The 21805-nt window shown below is 35.9% G+C and overlaps 2 protein-coding genes across 9 annotated transcripts in view; one reads left to right on the top strand and one right to left on the bottom strand.

The window, feature by feature from the left end:
* Window positions 1-21736, top strand: part of VPS37A (VPS37A subunit of ESCRT-I) — a 75448-nt gene extending 53712 nt beyond the window's left edge. Inside the window, exon 13 of the transcript XR_012007521.1 lies at window positions 48-21736. The gene's annotated coding sequence lies outside the window, so the exon portion shown is untranslated. The remainder of the gene's footprint in view (window positions 1-47) is intronic.
* The window catches only part of MTMR7 (myotubularin related protein 7), a 172363-nt gene continuing 166824 nt past the window's right edge, over window positions 16267-21805 (bottom strand). For all 8 annotated transcript variants that reach the window (XM_072776180.1, XM_072776181.1, XM_072776176.1 and 5 more), the window contains 3 exons: window positions 21311-21451; window positions 19298-19424; window positions 16267-16726 (listed from right to left, as the gene is read on the bottom strand). In XM_072776180.1, the coding sequence (XP_072632281.1) occupies window positions 16364-16726; window positions 19298-19424; window positions 21311-21451 (631 nt within the window). In that variant the 3' untranslated portion in view covers window positions 16267-16363. The remainder of the gene's footprint in view (window positions 16727-19297; window positions 19425-21310; window positions 21452-21805) is intronic.

The raw sequence follows: 21805 nt of genomic DNA, 5'->3' as shown, positions 1-21805 counted from the left end.
TGTAATGTGTCATTTTTAAAAATTTTTTTACTTCTCTATTTTTGTAGATATAAATTGCCAGATGGAAGAAATTAAAATCCCATCCTCAGTATTAGGTAAAGACGCTTCTAAGAGTAGATAACTATAGGAATGGCATGTAGTGAGTTGTGTTATAATAATAGAAAATCCATTACAACTATATCCTAAGTATCATTAATAGGGTATTACTATATATAATAAGTTGCAAAAAATGAACAAATATTCCTCAGTATAGTATGCTAACTTTTATATTCTAAAAGAATTACACTTATTTTATTTACATTAACAGAGTACTTTTATATAACACATCTCTAACATATTAAGAGTCCTATTTTTAACTAATTAACACATAAACAATTACAGTTGACTTTAGAACAATGTAGAGGTTAGGTGCACCGACTTCACAGACAAAAATCCATGTACAATTTTAACTCCTCAAAAACTTCAACACCAGTAGGCTGCTGTTGCCTGGAAGCCTTGTTAATAACATAAATGATTGATTACCACATATTTTGTATGTCATACATATTATATACTGTAGTAATAAAGTAAGCTAGAGATAAGAAAATGTTAAAATTATATATTATAGAAGAGAGAATACATTTATACTACTGTGCTTTATTGAAAAAAAAAATCTATATATACATGGAGCCATGCAATTCAAGCTGATATTGTTCAGGGGGTCAACTGAATATTGATTATTTTATTTAAAGATATTACTATACCCCCTCCAAACCATTCATACTAGAGGTTTCAGCAATGTAGCTTTCTTGTCCTTTCTCTTTTTTCCTCAGTTTTATTGGTGTGTAGTTGATAAACATCACTGTGTAAGATATATAACATAATGGTTTGACGTATATACGTTGTGAAATGATTACCACAATAAGTAGACTTAGTGTCTATCATTTCATCTATGATAGATAAACTAAAAAGCAAAAGCTGTTTTCTTTGTGATTAGAATTATCAGGATTAACTGAACTTTCATGTGTATCATGAAGCAGTGTTAGCTGTACTCATGCTCTATGGAAGGTTACACCTTTTCACCATCTTTCTCCAGTTCCCCCTCCCTATACCCCTACCTCCAGCAACCATAAATCTGATCCCTTTTCCTGAGTTGTTTTGTTTTTTGTTTTAGATTCCATATATGAGAGAGAGCATACACAATATTGGCTTTTCTCTGACTTATTTCACTTAGCATAATAATGGCCCCAGGGTCCATTCCTGTTGTCACAAGTGATAGGATACCTTTGTTCTTTATTGCTGGATAATAATCCATTGTATTATTGTATATATTGTATATACAATATATATATAATGTGTGTGTGTGTGTATATATACAACGTATATATGTACGTATACGTACACATTGTGTATGTATGTATATATACACATACACATTGTGTGTGTGTGTGTATATGTATACACACACACACACCTGCTTTGTTCATACATCAATGAACAGATTGTTTCCATGTCTTGGCTATGAACATAAGCATGCAGATACCTTTTAGAGTTACATGTTTTTGTTTCCTTTGGATGTGTTTCCAGAAATTGAATTGCTGGAACACATGGTAGTTCAGTTTTCCTTTTTCAAGGACATTTTGTGACAGGCAATATTTTCTTCTAAGTTTCAGGTGTACATAATGATTTGTTTGTATATATTACGAAGTGATCACTACAGTAAGTCTAGTTACCATTTATCATTATACAAAGTTGTTACAATATTCCTAAATGCTCTACATGTACATTATATCCCGTCTTATTTTGTAATTGGAAGATTGTACTTCTTAATCCCCTTCACCTATTTCGTCTATCCCTCCCTTTCCTCTCTGCAACCATTAGTTTGTTCTCTGTATCTGTGAGTGTTCATGTATTGTTTTATTTGTTTGTTGTTTTTTTTTTTTTTGCTTTTCAGATTACACCTATAACCAAAATCATACAGTATTTGTTTTTCTCTGACTTATTTTACTTAGGATAATACCCTCTGGGTTTTTCCAAGTTATCATAAATAATATGATTTCACCTTTTTAAGGCTGAATAATAATCCACTGTGTATCTGTATATAAATATACATACACACACATAAACACTTATTTAATCCATTCGTATATACGCATATTTAGGTTGCTTCAGTATCTTTGCCAATATAGTAAAGGGGTGCATATGTCTTTTCCAATTAGTGATTTTGTTTTCTTCAGATAAATACCTAGAAGTGGAATGGCTGGATCTTTTGGTAGATACATTTTTAATTTTTTGAGTAAATGTCATACTGTTTTTCCATAGTGCTGTGCCAATTTATGTTCTTACCAGCAGTTCACCAGGGTTCCCTTTTCTCCACATCCTTGCCAACATTTTATTGCTTATCTTTTTGATAATAGCCATTCTGACAGATTCAAAGTGATATTTCAGTGTAGTCTTGATTTGCATTTCACCATGATTGCTGATGTTAAGATCTTTACATATGCCTGTTAATTACCTCTTTGTCTTATTTTGAAAAATAGCTTTTCAAGTCTTCCCATTTTCAAATCAAAATTCTTTATTTTTTTTAATATTGAGTTGATGAGTTTTTAATATATTTTGGAGTTTTTAATATAGTTTGGATATTAACCCCTAATCGGATATTTCATTTACAAATATCTTCTATTCAGGAGGTTGCGTTTTTGTTCTGTTGATGGTTTCCTTTGCTGTGCAAAACCTTTTTAGTTTGATATAGTCCTGTTTATTTTTGCTTACTGCTGTCCTTTTTTAAAAAGATAGGTCCCCCAGAAATGTTGCTAAAACCAAATCACTGCTTGTGTTTTCTTCTAGAGTTTTGTGGATCCATATGATACACTTAAGTCTTTAGTACTTTTTTATTTTATTTTTATTTTATTTTTTTATTTTTAATTTTTAATTTTATTTTATTTTGGGTATGGTATAAGAAAGTGGTCTGGTTTCATTCTTTTGGATATAGCTGTCCAGTTTTCTCATCACCATTTATTTATTAAGGAAACTGTCTTTTCTCCATTGTATGTTCTTGCCAACTTTGTTAAAGATCAATTGACTACATAAGTGTAAGTTTATTTCTGGGCTCTCTATTCTGTTTCATTGATGTATGCATCTGGTTTTGTGCCATTATTGTACTGTTTTGATTATTATAGCATGCTATAATAATCCTATATCTAGGAGCAGGATATCTGCAGCTTTGTTCTCTCAGGATAGCTTTGGCTACTTACGGTCTTTTGTGATTCCATATAAACTTAAGGGTTATTCTAGTTCTGTGAAAAATGCCATTGGAATTTTCATAAGGATTGCATTGAATCTGTATCACTTTGTTTTTTAGTATGGACATTTTAACAATGTTTTTCCAATCCATGAGCATGGCATGTTTTTCCATTTATTTGTATCATCTTCAGTTTATTTCATCAATGTCTTATAGTTTTCTGTTCAGCAGTCTTTTACCTCCTTGGTAATATTTATTCCTAAGTCTTTGTTCTTGCAGATACAATTGTCCTTGGAATTTTATTTTATCTTTCTAGTATATTTTTCTTTCTAGTGTCTTTCTCTTTTAATGTATAGAAATGCAACAGGTTTTTGTGTATTGATTTGGTAGTCTGCTGTGGCTGTTCTTCCAATACTATGTTAAATAAAAGTGAGAATCAGGCAGCCCGGGTGGTTCAGCGGTTTGGTCGCCACCTTTGGCCCAGGGCATGATACTGGGGTCCTGGGATCCAGTCCCACATCGGGCTCCCTCCTTGGAGCCTGCTTCTCCTTCTCCCTGTGTCTCTGCCTCTTTCTCTCTCTCTCTTTTTCTCTCTCTCTGTGTGTCTCTCATGAGTAAATGAAGAAAATCTAAAAAAAAAAAAAAAAAAAAAAACAGAATAAACATCCTTGTCTTGTTCCTACTCCTAGAAGAAAAGCTTTTAGGTTTTCACTGTTGAGTGTGTTAGCTATGAGTTTGTCATATGTGGCCTTTATTACATTGAGGTACATTTCCACTATATCTACTTTATTGAGACTTTTTATCATAAATGGATGTTGTACTTTGTCCAGTGCTTTTTATGCATCTATTGAGATGATCGTAAGATCTTCATCCTTTATTTTGTTGATGTGGTTTATCACATTGATTTGCAAATGTTGAGCCATCTTGCATCCCCAGAATAAGTGCAGCTCTGTTGTGGTGAGAGCCTTTCAATTTATCATTGAATTCAGTTTGCTAATATATTGTCAAGAATTTTTGCGTCTATGTTCATCAGGGATATCGGCCTATAACTTTTTGTTGTTGTTGTTTGTTTGTTTCTAGTTTAGATATCAGGGTAATGCTGGCTTTATAGAATTAGTAAGGAAGCATTTATTCCTCTGCATTTTTTTTTGAAATAGTTCAAAGATAGTTATTAACTCTAAATTTTTGAGAGAATTCAGTGAAGCCATCTGGTTTTGGACTTTTCTTTGTTGGGAGTTTTTTGATTACTGATTCAGTTTCAATTACTACTAATTGGTCTGTTCAGATTTTCTATTTCTTTTGGATTTAGTCTCAGAAGATTATGTATTTCTAGTAATTTATCCATTTTTTCTAGGTTTTCCAATCTTTTGGTATATCATTATTCATTGTAGTCTCTTATGATGCTTCTTTTATTCCTGATTTTACTTATTGGGCCCTGTCTTCTTTCTTGATGAGTCTGACTAAATGTTTTGAAGTTTATCTTTCCAACAAAGCAGCTCTTAGTTTCATTGATCTTTTTCATTGTTTTTGTTTTGTTTTGTCTATATTTCAGTTACTTCTATTCTGATCTTTTCTATTTCCTTCCTTTTATGAACTTTGGGTTTTGTTTGTTCTTCTAGTTCCTTTAGATGTAGGATTAGATTATTTGATATTTTCCTTATTTCTTGATGTGGGTGTGTATCACTGTAAACTTGCAATTAGAACTGCTTTTGTTGTGTCTCATAGATTTTGGAATGTTGTTACTTCATTTGTCTCAAGGTTTTTTGTTTTTAATTTCCTCTTTTTATGTCTTCATCAATCCATTGGTGGTTTAGTAGCATGTTGTTTAGTCTCCATGTGTTTGTGTTTTTTTCTAGTTTTCTTCTTGTAACTAATTTCTAGTTTCATACCTTTGTGGTTAGAAAAGATGCTTCATATAATTTCAGTTGTCTTAAATTTATGGAGACTTGTTGTGGCCTAACATGTGATTCATCCTGGAGAACATTCCATGTGAACCTGAGAAGAATGTATATTCTGCTGTTTTGGATGGAATATTATGTATATATTAAGTCCATTTGGTGTAATGTGTCATTTAAGGATAATGTTTTCTTAATAAATTTCTGTCTGAAAAAAATAAATAAATAAATAAATTTCTGTCTGGCAGATCTGTCCTTTGAAGTCAATGGATTGTTAAAGTCCACTATTACTATATTACTGTCAATTTCTCTCTTTGTATCTCCTAATATTAAGGTGCTTCTCGGTTGGGTGCATAAATATTTATAAATGTTAAACGTTCCTGTTTGATTGATCTATTTATCTATGTATTTATTTATTTAAGATTTTATTTATTCATTCATGAGAGACACAGAGAGAGAGAGAGAGAGTGGGGCAGGGACACAGACAGAGGGAGAAACAGGCTCCACGCAGGGAGCCTGACATGGGACTCCATCCCAGGTCTCCAGGATCAGGCCCTGGGCTGAAGAGCGGCACTAAACCGCTGAGCCACTGGGGCTGCCCGATCCATTATTATTTAATGCCTTTCTTTGTTTCTTGTTATAACCTCAGTTTGAAAATTTATTTTGTCTGATATAAATATTGCTACCAGCTTCCTTTTCCATTTTCATGGAATATCTTCTTTCACCCCTTCCCATTCAGTCTGTATGTCTTTTCATTTGTACTGAATCTCTTGTAATCAGCATCATTTTGTTTTGTTTTGTTTTTATCCATTCAGCTACCTTTTGTCTATTGATTGAAGCATTTAGTTCATTTATATTTATAATAATTACTGATGGGTATGAATTTGTTATATTCTTAATTTTTTTCTAGTTGCTTTTATATTCTCTATTCCATTCTTCCTCTCTTCCCTGGTGTTGGTGATTTCTTTAGTGTTACCCTTGGATTCCTTTTCTTTTACTGTGTATTTATTACAGGTTTTTTGTTGTTACCAGAAGGTTCATATATAACAACCTATGTATATAGCAGTCTTCAAAGTTGGTGGTTGCTTAAGTTTGAACACATTCCAAAAGCAATTAATTTTTACTCCCCTGTCCCACGTTTTATGTTTTTGGTGTCATGCTTTACATCTTTTAATTTTGTGAATCCCTTAAATGATTATTATAGATATAATTAATTTTGCTTCTTTTGTCTTTTAATCTTCATGCTATATAACTGGTTGATCCATTATCTTTACTATATGTTTGCTTTTATCAGTGAGATTTTTTTTCCATATATTTTATTTCTAGTTATAGGCTTTTCTTCTCTTCCTGTAATATTCTTGAAAATCTGGTTTAGTGGTGATGAACTCCTTTAGTGTTTTCTTGTCTGGGAAATTATTCTTCCTTCAATTCTGAATAATAACCTTGCCAGGTAGAGTATTCTTGGTTGTAGGTTTTTTGTTTTTGGTTTTCAGCAGTTGAATATATTGTGCCACTCTCTTTTGACCTGCAGTGTTTCTGTTGAAAAATCAGCTGATAGTTCTGTGATGGTGATGGTGGGGTGGGGGCGGGGGGGTTCCTTTGTATGACTAATTGCTTTTCTCTTGCTACTTTTAAGATACTATTCTTTACCTTTAATTTTTGACCTTTTAATTTTGAGATACTGTCTTTAATTTTTGACCTTTGATTGTGATTTGTCTTGGTGTGGATCTCTTTGGGTTTCTCTTGTTTGAGACTTGTGCTTCCTGGACCTGCATGTCTGCTTCCTTTCCCAGGTTAAAGTCTTCAGCCATTATTTCTTGAAATAAAGTTTCTACTGTTTTCTCTTTTCCTCTGGGATCCCTGTAATGTGATTGTTAGTATTCTTGATGTCTTGGAGATGCCTTCAACTATCATATTTTTAATTTTTTTTCTGTTTGGTTTGGGTAATTTTTTGCCACCCTGTCTTCCAGATTTTTGACCCATACTTTATCATCTAATCTGCTGTTTATTCCCTTTAGTGTAGCTTTCATTTCTGTTATTTTACTCTCGGATTGGTACTTTCTTACATTTTTTTCTTTGTTGAAATGTTCACCTTATCCATTGTTCTTCCAACTTTGATAAGCATCTTTATGGCCATTACTTCAAACTCTCTGTTAGATTAATCATCTCCGTTTTGTTTTTTTTTTCTTGAGGTTTTGTTTTAGGTTTTCTTTTGGTACATACTAATCTGTCTCCTCCTAATTTTGCCTCTCTTTGTTTCTTTCTGTGTATTAGGTACTTCAGCTATGTCTCCTAGTCTTGAGGGAGTAGCTTTTTAAAGTAAGAGATATCCTGTAGGGCCCAGAAGCGCAATCTCCATTGGCCACCAGAGCCATATCCTCCAAGGATACCCCCTGTGTGAGCTGCACACTCCCTCTTGTGTCAGTGTGTGCACAAGTGCTGTGGGCATGGTAGTTATTGGTGGCCCCTAGCCTGAGCGGTTGCCAGGACCAACCATAAGCCCTGTCGGGTAATTGGTTGGCATGGGGTGACCCTTGGTCTGGAAGGCTGTGGGTCCTGACCTCAACTTCTGCTGTGTGCTGATAGGTTTGGTAATTCTATCTTAATATTTTGAGGATCCTCCATATTGGCTGCACCAGTTTACAGTTCTACCACCAGTACACAAGTGTTCCCTTTTTCCACATCCTTACCAGCATTTGTTATATTTTGTCTTGTTGAGGATGGCCCCCCAAACAGGCATGAGGTGATATGTTAGTGATTTTGACTTGCATCTTTTCATATTAACTGTTGCCTTTCTTGTGTCTTTGGGGAAATGTCCAGTCAAGTCTTTTGCCCATTTTTAAATTGGATTATCTTTATTTTTATAATTGAGTTTTTATAAGTTCTTTATATTTTTTGTATATTAACCCCTTATCAGATATATAGTTTGCAGATACTTTTTTCCCATTTCACAGGTTATCTTTTCACTGTGTTTTTTCTTTTCCAAAAGAAACTTTTAATTTGATGTGACTCTACTTGCTGATTTTTTATTTTGTTGTTTGTGCTTTAGGTGTCACATCCAAAAAAGGTCATGACCAAGACCCATGTCAGGGACCTTTATTCCTTTTTCTTTTTACTAGTCTTACATTTTTTCAAGTCTTACATTTAAGTCATTAATTTACTTTAATTTTTATAAGTGGTGTAAGATAGATATATAGTTTCATTCTTTAACATGTGAATATCCAGTTTTCCCAGCATCGTTCATTGAAGAGACTGTCTTTTTCCAGAGTATTCTTGGCTCCCTTGCCAAGTATTAGTTGACCCCATATGTTTGGGTTTATTTCTGAGTTCTCAGTTCTGTTCATTGATCTATTTGTCTGCTTTGGTGGGAGTATCTTACTGTTTTGATTACTATAGCTTTATAGTACAGCTTGAGATGAGAAAGTTTGACACCTACTGGTAGTTTTCCTTTTTTGTCAGGATGTCTTTGGCTATTCAGAGTCTTTTGTTGATCTGTATAAATTTTAGGATTTTTTTTCTACTTCTGTAGGAAAATGCCACTAGAATCTTGATAAGGATTTGCATGAATTTATGGATGGCTTTTGGCAGTATGAACATTTGAACAATAGTAATTTTTCCAGTGCAGGAACACAGGATACTTTTCCATGTATTTGTGTCTTCTTCAGTTTCTTTTATCAGTATATTATAGTTTTCAGAGTAAAGATCTTTTACTTCCTGGTCAAATTTATTCCTTGGTATTTTGTTGCTTTTGATGGTGTCATAAATGGGATCATGTTCTTTCTTTTTCAGGTCATTTGTTACTATTTAACAAAATAGTAATTCATACTATTTAGAAATAGTATGAATCTTTGTATGTTAATTAAATATCCTGCAACTTTACCAAATTCATTTATTAGATCTAACTTTTTTTGGTGGAGTCTTTAGGATTTTCTATTTATAAAATCGTGTCATATGTAAATAACAGTTTTACTTCTTCATTTCCATTTCTGATACTTTTTCTTTCTTTCTTCCCTGATGGCTCTGTCAAGGATTTCCAATACAATATTCACTATGAGTGGTTAAGAGTGGGCACACTAGTCATGTTCCCTTTAGGAAAAGCTTTTCACCCTTTCACCATTGAATATTGTAATAGATGTCGGCTTATATATGGCCTTTATATTTTATTTTTTAATTGTTTAATTTTATTTATTTTAAGATTTTATTTTATTCATGAGCAACACAGAGGCACAGGCACAGACAGAGGGGAGAAGCAGGCTTCTCACAGGGAGGCTGATGCAGGACTCGATCCTAGGACCTCAGGATCATGCCCTGAGCCAAAGGCAGACTTTCAACTGCTGAGCCACCCAGGCATCCCTCATATATGGCCTTTATTATGTTGAGATTCATTCCTTCTATATATAATTGATAAGAGTTTTTATCGTGAAAAGATGGTTTTTTCAAATGCTTTCTCTGTATCTATTGCAATGACTACACGATTATTTTTTCTTTTATTCTATTAATGTCATGTATCACATTGATTGATTAGCACATGATGAGTCATCCTTGCATCCCAGATATAAATTACCCTTGATTATTGTAAATGATCCTTTTCAAGAGCTGCTGAATTCCATTTGCTAGTATTTTATTGAGAATTTTTGCATCTGTCATCAGGGATATTGGTTCATAGTTTTCTGGTAGCATCTTTTTCTGGCTTTGGTGATGTTGCTTGTAAAATGAGTTTGCGAGTGTCACCTCTTTGATTTCTTAGAAGAATTTCAGAAGGATCTATGTAATTTTATTTTAAATATTTGATAAAGTTTACCAGTTAAGATATCTGGTCTTGGAATTTTCTTTGTTGGGACAGCTTTAATTACTGATTAAACCTCCATACTAGTAATTAGTCTAATTCAGACTGTTTCTTCTTAGTCTCAGTAAATTGCATGCTAATATTTTTTAATTCCTTATGTTTTCCTGTTAGCATATAATTGTTCATATTAACCTTTTAAGATTCTTTGTATTTCTAGAGTATCAGTTGTAATATCTCCTTGTTTCATTTATAATTTTGTTAATTTGGTTCCTCTTTTTTCCTTGATTTATCTAATGGTTTGTCAATTTTATATTTTCAAAGAACTACCTCTTAGTCTGGGTAATGTTTTCTACTGCTTGCTTCTCACCTTCCTTTAGTTCTGCTGTAATCTTTACTTTTTCCTTCTCTATGCTAACTTGGGGTTTACTTTGTTATTCTTTTTCTACTTGTTAAGGACTAGAGTTAGATTACTTATCTGGGGGACACCTGGGTGGCTCAGTGGTTGAGTGCCTGCCTTTGGCCCAGGGAATGATCTTGGAGTCCTGGGATCGAGTCCTATATCAGGCTTCCTGCATGGAGCCTGCTTCTCTCTCTGCCTATGTCTCTGCCTTCTTTCTCTGTGTCTGTCATGAATAAATTAAATCTTTTTTTTAAAAAAAAGATTATTTATCTGGGATGCTTATTGCTATGAACCTCCCTCCTTGAATTGCTCTTATTGTCTCTCACAATTGTCATCTGTCTCAAAATATTCTATTTTCCCTTTCTTCTTTGATCCATTCATTCTTCAGGAGAGTGTTGTAACGAGGAAAACTATAGAAAAACAATGGAAATTATACAACACTCTCCTGAAGAGAGTGGTCAGAGAATCATATTTGGTATGATTTCATTGTTCTTGAATTTGCTAAGAATTGGGGGTTTTTTGGCCTCACATGTTCTATCCTAGATAATGTTCCATTCACACCTGTGAAGAATGTATTCTGCTCTCCAGATAGAATGTTCTATATATCACTGTTAAGTCTATTTTGTCTATAGTGTTCAAATCTGCTTTTTCCTTATTGATTTGCTGTCTGCATGATCTATCCATTGTTGGGTGGAATGTTAAAGTCCCCAGCTATTACTGTATTGTCGCTTATTTATCCTTTTAGATTTGTTCATTTTGCATTGTCTTTATGTGCTGATGATAACACTGGGTGCATAAATATTTACAATTGTTATGTCATCTTGCTCTGTTGACCCCCTTATCTTTTATATAATGACCTTTGTCTCTTTTTACAATTTTTAAAGTCTATTTTGTCTGATAGAAGTATAGCTACCCCAGCTTTTTTTTGGGGGGGGGTACCCATTGCTTGAAATGTCTTTCTTCACAGTCTGTTTGCCTTTTCTTTTTAATATTTTATTTATTTATTCATGAGACACACAGAGAGCGAGGCAGAGACACAGGCAGAGGGAGAAGCAGCCTCCACGCAGGGAGCCCAACGTGGGACTCGATCCCAGGACTCCAGGATCATGCCCCGGGGTGAAGGCAGGCGCCAAACCACTCAGCCACCCAGGGATCCCCAGTCTGTTTGCCTTTAATTCTGAAACAGGTCTTTTGTAGAGAGACTGTCATTGGGTCTTGTTATTTTAATCCACTTAGTCTGTGTCTTTATATATTGGAGAATTTAATCTATTGACTTTTTTTTTTAAGATTTTATTTATTCATGACAGACAGAGAGAGAGGAGAGAGAGAGGCAGAGACACAGGCAGAGGGAGAAGCAGGCTCCATGCAGGGAGCCTGATGTGGGACTCAATCCCGGGTGTCCAAGATCATACCCCGGGCCGAAGGCGGTGCCAAACTGCTGGGCCATTGGAGCTGCCCAATCTATTGACATTTAAAGTAACAATCAGTAAGGATTTAATATTGCTGTTTGTGTTTGTTTGTTTTGTAGGTCCATTGTTCCTTGTTTCTTATCCTGTTGTCTTTGTGGTTTGATGTCCTGTCATCAGTATACTTTGACTTGTCATCTTCTTTTGTGTAATTAAAAGGTTTTCTCTCTGTGGTTACCATGAGAACCATAAAATACCCTAAAATTTAACACCCTATTTTTAACTATCAGCAACTTTAATTGGATTCCTAAGCTTTACACTTCTCACATTTTACATTTTTATTGTGTAATAACATTATTAAAGATATAGTTACTTTTACTATGTTGTTTTTAACTTTTTTTTTGTTTTTTATAAGAAACAATTTTTTTAAGATTTTACTTGACAGAAAGACCACACATGCACAAGCAGGTGGAGTGGCAGCAGAGAGGGACAGAGAAACAGGCTCCCTGCTGAGCAGAGCCCCATGTGGAGCTTGATCCCAGGACCTTGGGACCATGAACCAATCTGAAGGCAGATGCTAAACTGACTGAGCCACTTAGGTGCCCATTTTTAACTTTAAAACTTAAATGACTTAAACACCACCATTCCCCTATTACAGAATCATTTTTCACTATCATTAGCAGTGACTTTTACACTGCCTTCTTATGTTTCTGTGTTATTAACTAGCAATCTTTTATTTTCACTCAAAGAGCTCCCTTTAGAATTTCTTTTAAGGCAGATCCAGTGGTAATGAACTCCCTCAGCTTTTGTCTGGAAAAGTCTACCTCTCCTTTATTTCTGAAGGACGGCTTCACTGGGTATACAAATCTGGATTGAAACTTTGAGGGTTTTTTGCTCCCAGTATTTTGAATATGTCCTCCCATTGTTTTCAAGCCTGAAAAGTTTCTGTTGAGAGGTCCACCTTTAGGATTCTCTTTTTTGTAATCTCAGTTTTTTCTTGTTGTTTTCAAAAGTTTTTGTCTTTGTTGCCATTTAATGGTAAAGTGTTTTGATTTAGCTCTCTTTGGGTCCTTTGGGCCTCTTGGATCTGAGTATCTATTTCTCTACCCAGGTTGGGGAAGTTTTCTGCCATTATTGCTTTAAATATACTTTCTGTCCATTTCTTTTTTTTTCTTGGAATTCCCATAATCCCAATATTATTTGTTTTCATCGTGTCCTATAATTCTTGTAGCCTCTCTTCACTTTTTTTCATTTTTCTTTTTGCTCCTCTAGCTGTGTAATTTCAATTGTTTTTCTTCTAGTTCATTGTTTTTCTGCATGGCCGAGTCTGCTTTTGAAAGTCTATTGAATTCTTCAATTCAGTTATATTTTTCAGCTCTAGGATTTGGAGTGGTTTTGTGTTTTTTTTTTTGTTTTTTTTTTTTTTTTAATGATTTCTATTTCTTAGTTGAACTTCTTGTGTATTTTCTTTATTTTTTTTAGCTGTGTGTTCTTAGAGTTCACTAAATTTCTTGATGAGAATTATTCTGAATTCTTTATTTGACAGCTCACAGGTCTCCATTTCTTTTGGGTCAGTTACTAGAGCTTCATTTATTTCCTTTGATGGTATAATACTTACCTGATTTTTCACAAAATCTTTGATTCCTTAGTTGGTACCTGCACATTTGAATAAGGGGTCTCCTCTTTCAGACTTAGCATGTTTGATTTGGCAGACATTTCCTCACCAGTCAAGCTCGGTCTGGGATTCTGCACATGTCTGCTGATAACATCTTTGGGTAAGTGGGATATCTTATTAGAGTCTATTTTGGGGCAAGGCAGCTAGCTATTCATGCTCTGAGGTCAGGGGTATGTCTGGGATTGAGAATAGCTGGATAATACTGCTGGCTTGGTTCCCTATTCAAGTCAGCCTGTGGGATGGTCTTTGTGATTTCCTGGATTCTCTGATTAGGCTTTCTAGAAGGTTGGGACTGAGTACTGTATTTAGCATTTGTTGGGGCAATGAATTAGCCTCTCTGCCCTAGTAGGACAGCAGGATAAGGACAAGGACCTGTAGAGCTTGTCTGGGGACCTGATTCAGGCAGAAGTAAAGACTGAATATCCTGGTCAGATGAGCCACCAGGTTTTGCTCTATAGACATGGAAGCCATAGGCTGTGCTCTATTCAAGTGGTACTGTAAATGGGGCTGTTGGATAGGCTCTACATTTTCCTGCGTGTTTTTGGTTAGGTTGTTTGTGTGGGTGTGCTGAAGGTTGTATTCAACAGTAAGTGGGGCTATGAATTAGTTTCCCTGGCTGGGTGCAGCAGGAGAAACAGTTCAAAGGCCATTAATGCCCTTCTCTTGACTCAAGCCAAGCCATGCCTCAAGTTCCCTGGCCAAGTAAGACCACTGAGTTTGCTCTTGGTGCTGTCACTTCTGCCTATCCACTCCTTGGCTTAAGAGTTGGATTACATACATAGCTCCCAAGGGTTTTTTTTTTTGCCAGCCCTTCCTGTCAGATGGGCAGGAGGCCATGCTTTGTAGACGTAGGGGCAGGAGAGAGCTGTGTCTCTGGTTACTGTGTGGGCAAGACTGGAAGGGCCCACTTCAGGCAATTCTCAAATTTTCCTGAATAGATTTTCTGATCATGAGGGGCCAGGAGCCATGATCTGCAGCAGGGGTAGTTATGGCTCAGCTCTTCTACCAGGGCATGGGAAGACCAAACACCAGAGCCAGCAGAACAGCTTCTTTTGAGACCCAAATTTGACAGGCCTGAATCCTTCCAAATTCCCCAAATTGTGCCACTGATTTGGCTTGCAGATGAACAAAACTACTGGATGGGACTATTACTTAGGCTGTTCTGTGCTCAGTCTTGCCCCTTCTCCATCTAAGGCTTCTAGTGATTGAACCCACAGCTTTTCCTGCAGTCCTTGTGAAGTAAAACTTCAGGAGGGGCTCCAACTAAGCAACTCACAACATTGGGTGGGTGGGGGCTAGATGTCATCCATGGGCTAGTCCTACTAGAGAACCAGATAGGGTCAAGGGAAAGATCTCCACATAGTGCTGAGCCAGCCTGGCACAGGGGCAATGTGGTCAGCATATAGCTAATGCGGTCTGTCTCGGTCCCTGGTGTGTGTTGGGGGGGGGGGGTGCTTAACCTCACTCCTGAGCTCTAGATCTTGTTAGTCATCTTGTGAAGGGGAGTAAAATCAGAAACTTCTGTCACTCCTCTTCCTTCTCTTATTCCCAGTTCAGCAAAATTTAATACATTAACTTATCAACAGATTTTACCTATTCAAAATATTGATTTAGGAGTGCCTAGTGGCTCAGTCTTTTGAGTATCTAACTCTTGACTTTGGCTCAGGTCATAGTCTTAGGATTGTGAGATCAGGCCCGCAATCAGCAGGGAGTCTGCTTGAGATTCTTTCTCCCTCTCCCCTCCACACTATGTCTAAAATAAATCTTTAAAAGAAAAAAAAAAATATTGATGCAAATTATAAAAGTGGGTCCTTTACATTCTAGAATGTACTGATGATTAAAAACCATGCAGTTGTAAATGTTATTTATCTCTGTCCAAACTTTCTCCACTAAGTTTCTTCAGATCAAAAGCTTATAACCAAACTCTTTAGAACTTTCAGCAGTGAGTGGTTATTAATGTTAAATTATAGTAACCAGTTACACAATGTCTAAAATGATAAGTGATAAAACTTTTAAATAGACAACCAAATTCTCTAGTTTTTAAGCAGTATTTTTCCTCATCAAAATGTTACATTACTAACTTTGTTATACTAAAAGAATCAGGCTAGTGGTTGGCCCACACTGTCATGGTAATGAAGTCTCTAGAATAGTAATAAAAGGCAGTTATTTTAAACTGCTATATTTTATAACATTTATAATTTAAAATATTATGTCTAATATCTGAATTCTGATGTTAAGAACCAAAGAGTAAATGTTGCTTCTATTTTATTAGGTATTAGACCTATGTTAGAGAAAAGGGAATTCTAGAAGTTTCAGCATTTTTTAAATGAGATTCCAGAAAAAGGAAACAAGATTATAATAACGATTCAAAATATATCATCTAAGGAAAAGTTAAAGTGATCACTAAACCTGAAAGATTAGCTCAAGCAATCACAAAGCTCCTCAATTAGACACATCTGCCAACCAAAAGGGGTAGGTTTCCACAGTGTACTCTGTTACTGGAAATACTGGTAACAGAGTCATGAGGGAAGGCAATGTCAAATATTTTAGAAAACAAAATCTCTGTCTGGAAGTAAAATAGGAGGAAAGGCTGAGGATAACAGGTGTGAGGGGAGGAGGAGGAGTCAGGGCACTTTTTGAGCAGATGCATGCTATGACAAGGAAGATTTGTACTGATATCTCAGGTGATGGAAGAGGTCAACACTACATAGTGAACAAAACTTTCAGAGTCTAGAACAACTTTTAAAATGGGGAATAATTTTTCTTTTATATCTGTTTGATAAAAGAAATGGCTACTTCCTGTTTCAGCATCTACGGAAACTAGGAGTTGGACTTTTTTTCCCTTTTCATTGCTACATTTTACAATTCTCAAGGACATGTACCATTGCTTGAATTATTTTTTATTTTAAATTGCACTGCTCCCTTATTTTTGGAAAGTGTTTCTTGTGTGTCCTTTATGTTGGATCTCCACAAGGGAAACTTCAGGCAGTGAGAAACACAGCTTCATCAGAATCGCGGTCCTTGCCACTGTCTTCACTTGGTGCACACTCCCCACCACTTGGAGACCGGCAGCTTAAATCCTCGACCCCAGACTCCTGATCACTGTTGGCTGAGAGATCTGGATCTGAACTTTTCAAATTGTCTTGGGTTAGGATGAGAGCAGAATCTTCATCACCTTGTGAAGGACTCCTGGATGGAAATGACTTCATATTTCCACTGTAATCCTGGGGAGTGTTGGCTGTGCTGTTGTCTGAGGTAGAAAACCCTGAGTGTTTGCTGGGTTCACTCGGCTTACTTTTCACTTTAGTGTGGTTTAACTGGACTTTTTGAATTTTTTCCAGTCTCTAAAAAAAAAAAAAAAGGAAAAACCATAAATAATTTAATATTTATTACTTTCCAGCTGGGTATAATGTGAAAGATTCTCCAAGACTTGGTTTCTTCATCTCTAATTAAGGAAGGTAATACCTGCCTTAGTATATAGGTTTTCTGTAAACTGCAAAACAAAACAAAACAAAAAACCCTAGGTTCAGCACCCGGCAATCAGGTAATAAACACCTCATTCCTGATTCCTGATTTAAAAAAAAAAAATGTACTTTGAGTTCATTGGATGAAATCATTATGTAAAACCTTACAGGTATAGAAAGAAGGATGACTACTAAGTTTTTAAATTAGGATATAAATCACTTACCATAAAACTTCCCCTTCTAAAATCTACAATTCATTGGTTTTAGTATATTCACAAGGTTACACAACAATTCCCTACTACCTAATTCCAAAATACTTTCCTCATCCCAGAACATCCCATATCCTTTAGCAGTTACTCCCCATTCCCCCTTCCCACTGCCCTGGCAACCACTAAGCTACTTCCTATCTCTATGGATTTGCCTGGTCTGGACATCTCCCATAAATGGAATCATACAACATATGTTCTTTGGTGTCTGGCTTCTTTCCCTTAGTCTATGTTCTTGGGCTTCATCCCAATATAGCTTGTATACAAAACTCCATTCCTTCTTATGATTATTTAATACCACATTGCATGAATATCCACATTTTGTTCATCTCTTCTTCATCAGATGATGGACATTAGGGTTGTTGAAAATACATTTACCAGATTTCATCCTTTGGTGTCACCAAAGGAGGTGTTAAAAGACCAAGTATTGTATACTCATTTCAAAAGCATTCATCTTAAGTTGGTATGTGCAAAGAGCACTGTACTGGGCAGTGTGAATAACAGAGATAAATACAGAGCCAGCCATAAAGAACTTGGAATATGGAGGCAGAGTTCAGATCATGTAAGAATTTGGAAGAGTAAAAATTATTTAAGAGGGCAGATGGGATGGCTAGGGGGAAGATATCCAAGTCAGCTTCAAGAATAATGGAGCATTTTAATAGGTCTGTGAAGGAATTAAACTGGGAGGTGATGGTAAGAGCATTTATGGCAGTAGGGAGGGACAGAAGAAAAAACACAAAAGTAGGAAGATGTCATTGTGTACAAGAAGCAGAAAACAGTTAAATTTGAGCAAGAGGAATAGAGAATAAAGCTGAAAGGATTGATTACTGAATTGTGGGAAGATCCTAAATGCCATGCTGAGGGGTTTTGACTTTATTATAAACGGAAAAAAGCCAAAGTCTTTTTAATTAAGGTTTTTTCTAAGTAATTTTTTCATTTTTAGTATTTCAACAAAAGGAATTTTGGAATAGATTAGAAGAATCCTAAGTTTTTCATAAAGCTTGGGTATCTTTAGGAAGAGGAAATAAAAGTGGCCTAGTGATGTCATGAGTGGACCTAAAATGGCAAAAATTATAGGTTTTTACCAGAGCTCCAGAATCCTAAAATACTGTGCCTCGTTTCAGTTTTCTAAGTGTGTTATTTAATTCAAGGTCTCTGAGCCTTGGTGGCAATTTATAATCATTGTGGTGCTTCAAAGATTCTCGTCAGAATCACTGGGCTTAGAGCCCTGGCAGTACGATTTTTGGTGAGGTGATTTTGATGCACAGTCAAAAACTATTTCTCCAATTATGTAAAATTAAGCCACATCAGCTACCTCTAAGTGATTATCTTTATGGTTGGGGTCCCTGAACCACAATGCATGTCCCCCAAGCCATCATTCTTAGGGATGACCTCCAGGTGACTATCCATTAGGTAAAAGAGTGGACTTTGTTAGAGCTCATCTTGTGGTATTTTGTGAACTTTCATTTAAACATAACCAATATACATATGATCTCAGGACGGGGGAAAAGGCTTTTCATCTTATTTAAATATTTAGTCTTAATTCATAATTTACGTCAAGACCAGAGGAAATTTTTGAGCATAAGTGAGGCAGAATGAAGCAAAGAATCCAAGTGGTTTTAGTGAGCAAGTAAAACCCGTGGTATCACTGGAAACAAAGTTATATAATTAGCAAAAATATGTATATTATAACCTTTCTGGCCAATTACTGGGAAATTATAAAAGGTCAAAACTAGGCTGTTGCTAAGTTGATCTCAGCTATTACCATTTATAGCCTAATATAATATTATTCTTAAAAGTAGAGAAATTTTTACAAGTACATATATCTGATTTTGTTCCTTCACTCTGAATCCCTTTTTTCATGTACTCTCCAGAAAGAATTCATTTTAGTTCTCTCAAGTAACAATAACAAAATAAAACCTGACCTACAGTAGGAATAACCAACTAGTTCAACAAACCATCTAAGTGAGCCCCAAGCAAGATGTCTAAATGTACTGAGTACCTGGGTTGGGGTTTCCAACATCTGGGTGCTCACCCGATAGGGTTCTGTTTCAGGTACTTTGCTAAAAGTATGAAATGGCTATATTGCTGCGATTCATATATCCTGAGTTATGAGAGACTTTCATGGAACAGTGGTTGTCAAGAAATAAGCACAGAAAGACGAACAAGAACAAGTGTGTCTTACTTCTTCTAGGGCCTCTAGTTCTTCCTCCAGCTGCTGGGTCTCCTCTTTCACTGCCATAAGGTAATCTGTAACAGACTGTCGGGGCTGCAGTCCCTTTTCAAAGCGGTTGTACATCCCGCTCCAAAACCTGCAAAAGATGGTAGAGCTTTAGGATGCCACTATATCACAATCTGTAAAGTCACCTCCTCAAGTCTTCTAAGGCATCTTTAATGCCACAGTCCCAAAGTCCTAACAGTCAAGAATTACGAGCTCAAAGAAGACACCTATTTAAGGTAATGATTTCATATTGATGCTCTATTTTTGTTGGGTCAGTACCCTTTTGGGAGGGTAAATTCATGATGAGTCTACTTATACGTATGGTCCTATATAAGAAGGCATGTATGTTTTTAAAGCAGACTGAAGTAGCACATATTACCATATTCTTTTTTCTATTTTTTGTGTTTTTTTTAAGATTTTATTTATTTATTCATGAGAGACATAGAGTAGAGAGAGAAAGGCAGAGGGAGAAGCAGACTCCATGCAGGGAGCCCAACGTGGGACTTGAGCCCGGGTCTCCAGGATCACGCCCTGGGCTAAAGGCGGCGCCAAACCGCTGAGCCACTGGGCTGCCCCTCTTTTTTCTTTTTAAGAAAATGGCTCTTAATTTTGAAGTAAATTTGGAAAATCGGTGATTATATTAACATTTGGAATCTTTCAGTTACAGATTTGAGGGTTTGGTTTGCTTTTTTTTTTCTCACAACCACCAAAAATTGACATTTCCATTTGCAATAAGTCTTCCTTTTTTTTTTTTAATCCTGCACGATTGCAAAGAATAAATAATATTATCACAGGAGTATCTGTTGATCCATGCTTTACTTAGAAAGGAGCAGGGTTTTGATGTCATTCATTGTTTTATCCATAGTGCCTAGAATAGTGCTTGACTCAACATATTTGTTGACTATTACTAACAAATTTGGAGCAATTCAATTGATTATATTGTATCTCAACAGCTCTCAAACTTCTGTTTTACAGGTTTTTGTTTTTGTTTTTAGTGTGACAATTAATGCTATTTACAATTCTAGGGAAATAATTAGATAGAAATAATTAAAAACAAATTGAGGAGGGAAAAAAAACTACAGAGAAAAGCTATGAAGCACTAAGAGCGTTTTTGGGGATGGGTAGGGAGAAAAAAGCGTTTCTCATTTTATTCTGTAGAAGTTTGTCTTTTTGCTGACCTCTGAGACATCCTTCCACATCATACAACCTCTACATAGAGAAGCCAAAGGATAAAATATAACATATAACCCTAATAGAATCTGTAGGATGCCACCCTGCTCTCCCATCCCAATATGTACAGTCTTAAAATAATTTATTTCCATGGGAAGATAGTTCCTTCCACTAGGCAGAGATTCAGCAGAGAAAGAAGGTAAGCTAAGTCATGATCACTACCTAAATTTGTGGTTTAACTTACAAGACACTTGGTTTATTTGATCCATCATCCTTCCTTTCATCTGTCCATTCTTGCTTCCTTCCTTTCTTCCTCCCTCCCTGTTTTTTGCCTTTAAATAATATTGGGGGGAATCCCTGGGTGGCTCAGCGGTTTGGTGCCTGCCTTTGGCCCAGGGCATGATCCTGGAGTCCCAGAATCAAGTCCCACGTCAGGATCCTGGCATGGAGCCTGCTTCTCCCTCTGCATGTATCTCTGCCTCTCTCTCTCTCCCTATGTCTATCATGAATAAATAAATAAAATCTTAAAAAATAATAATATTGGAATTTACATTTTTAAAATAGTATTATTATTATAAAACATCAACTTCTAAAGAGAATTCCACATGTAGGAGGAAAGAAGAGGGAGAGGGGACACTGGCAAAAATACCAGATCAGATATTTAAGCAACCTCTGGTGTGTTTTATGTCCAAAAGAAGCCTTGAGGCTCAGTGTTTCATACGCTTTGGCCTCCAGATAACAAACAGTAGCAGAATCTACATATTTTTTTTCATAGCCATACTCAGTAAGATCTAAAGGTTTACATACTTGTACATGAAGTTGCATGGCGTTGTGGGGAGACGAAGTGTTCCCCTGGTCTGACTGTGATCAGCTCTAAATAGAGGATTCATGTAGTCAGCCCGGTTCTTCCACAGGTGAGCCCATAAAGAATATGTTCTTTCTTGAATTCTGTTATAAAGAAAAGAAGCCTGAAAATGACCTTATCTTGGTTCTTAGAAATTGTAGATGTGTAATATTAAAGCTGGAAAAGGACCAATAACTGTTATGTGAATATCTGGGGTGTCCCTGTTTTGTAGCAGGAAAATGTACAGTCGGTGTGTGTCCTCATGATATAGCCGAAGGCACTGTAATAGTCTCAACCTCTCTGCTATCTGTACTGACCTGGGCAAGATGTTTAATTTCTCTGAGTGCAAAATAAAACTATATAATTTGGGGGAAATTTTCCCCAAATGATCACTGACATTTTATTATTTGCCGGGTACTATTTAAATGCTTCACCTGTTTTCTCTCATCCAGTCCTCA

Source organism: Canis lupus, chromosome 15, assembly GCF_048164855.1.
Source record: "Canis lupus baileyi chromosome 15, mCanLup2.hap1, whole genome shotgun sequence".
NCBI classification, from domain to species: Eukaryota; Metazoa; Chordata; class Mammalia; order Carnivora; family Canidae; genus Canis; species Canis lupus.
This window is presented reverse-complemented; position numbering and strand designations above follow the sequence as displayed.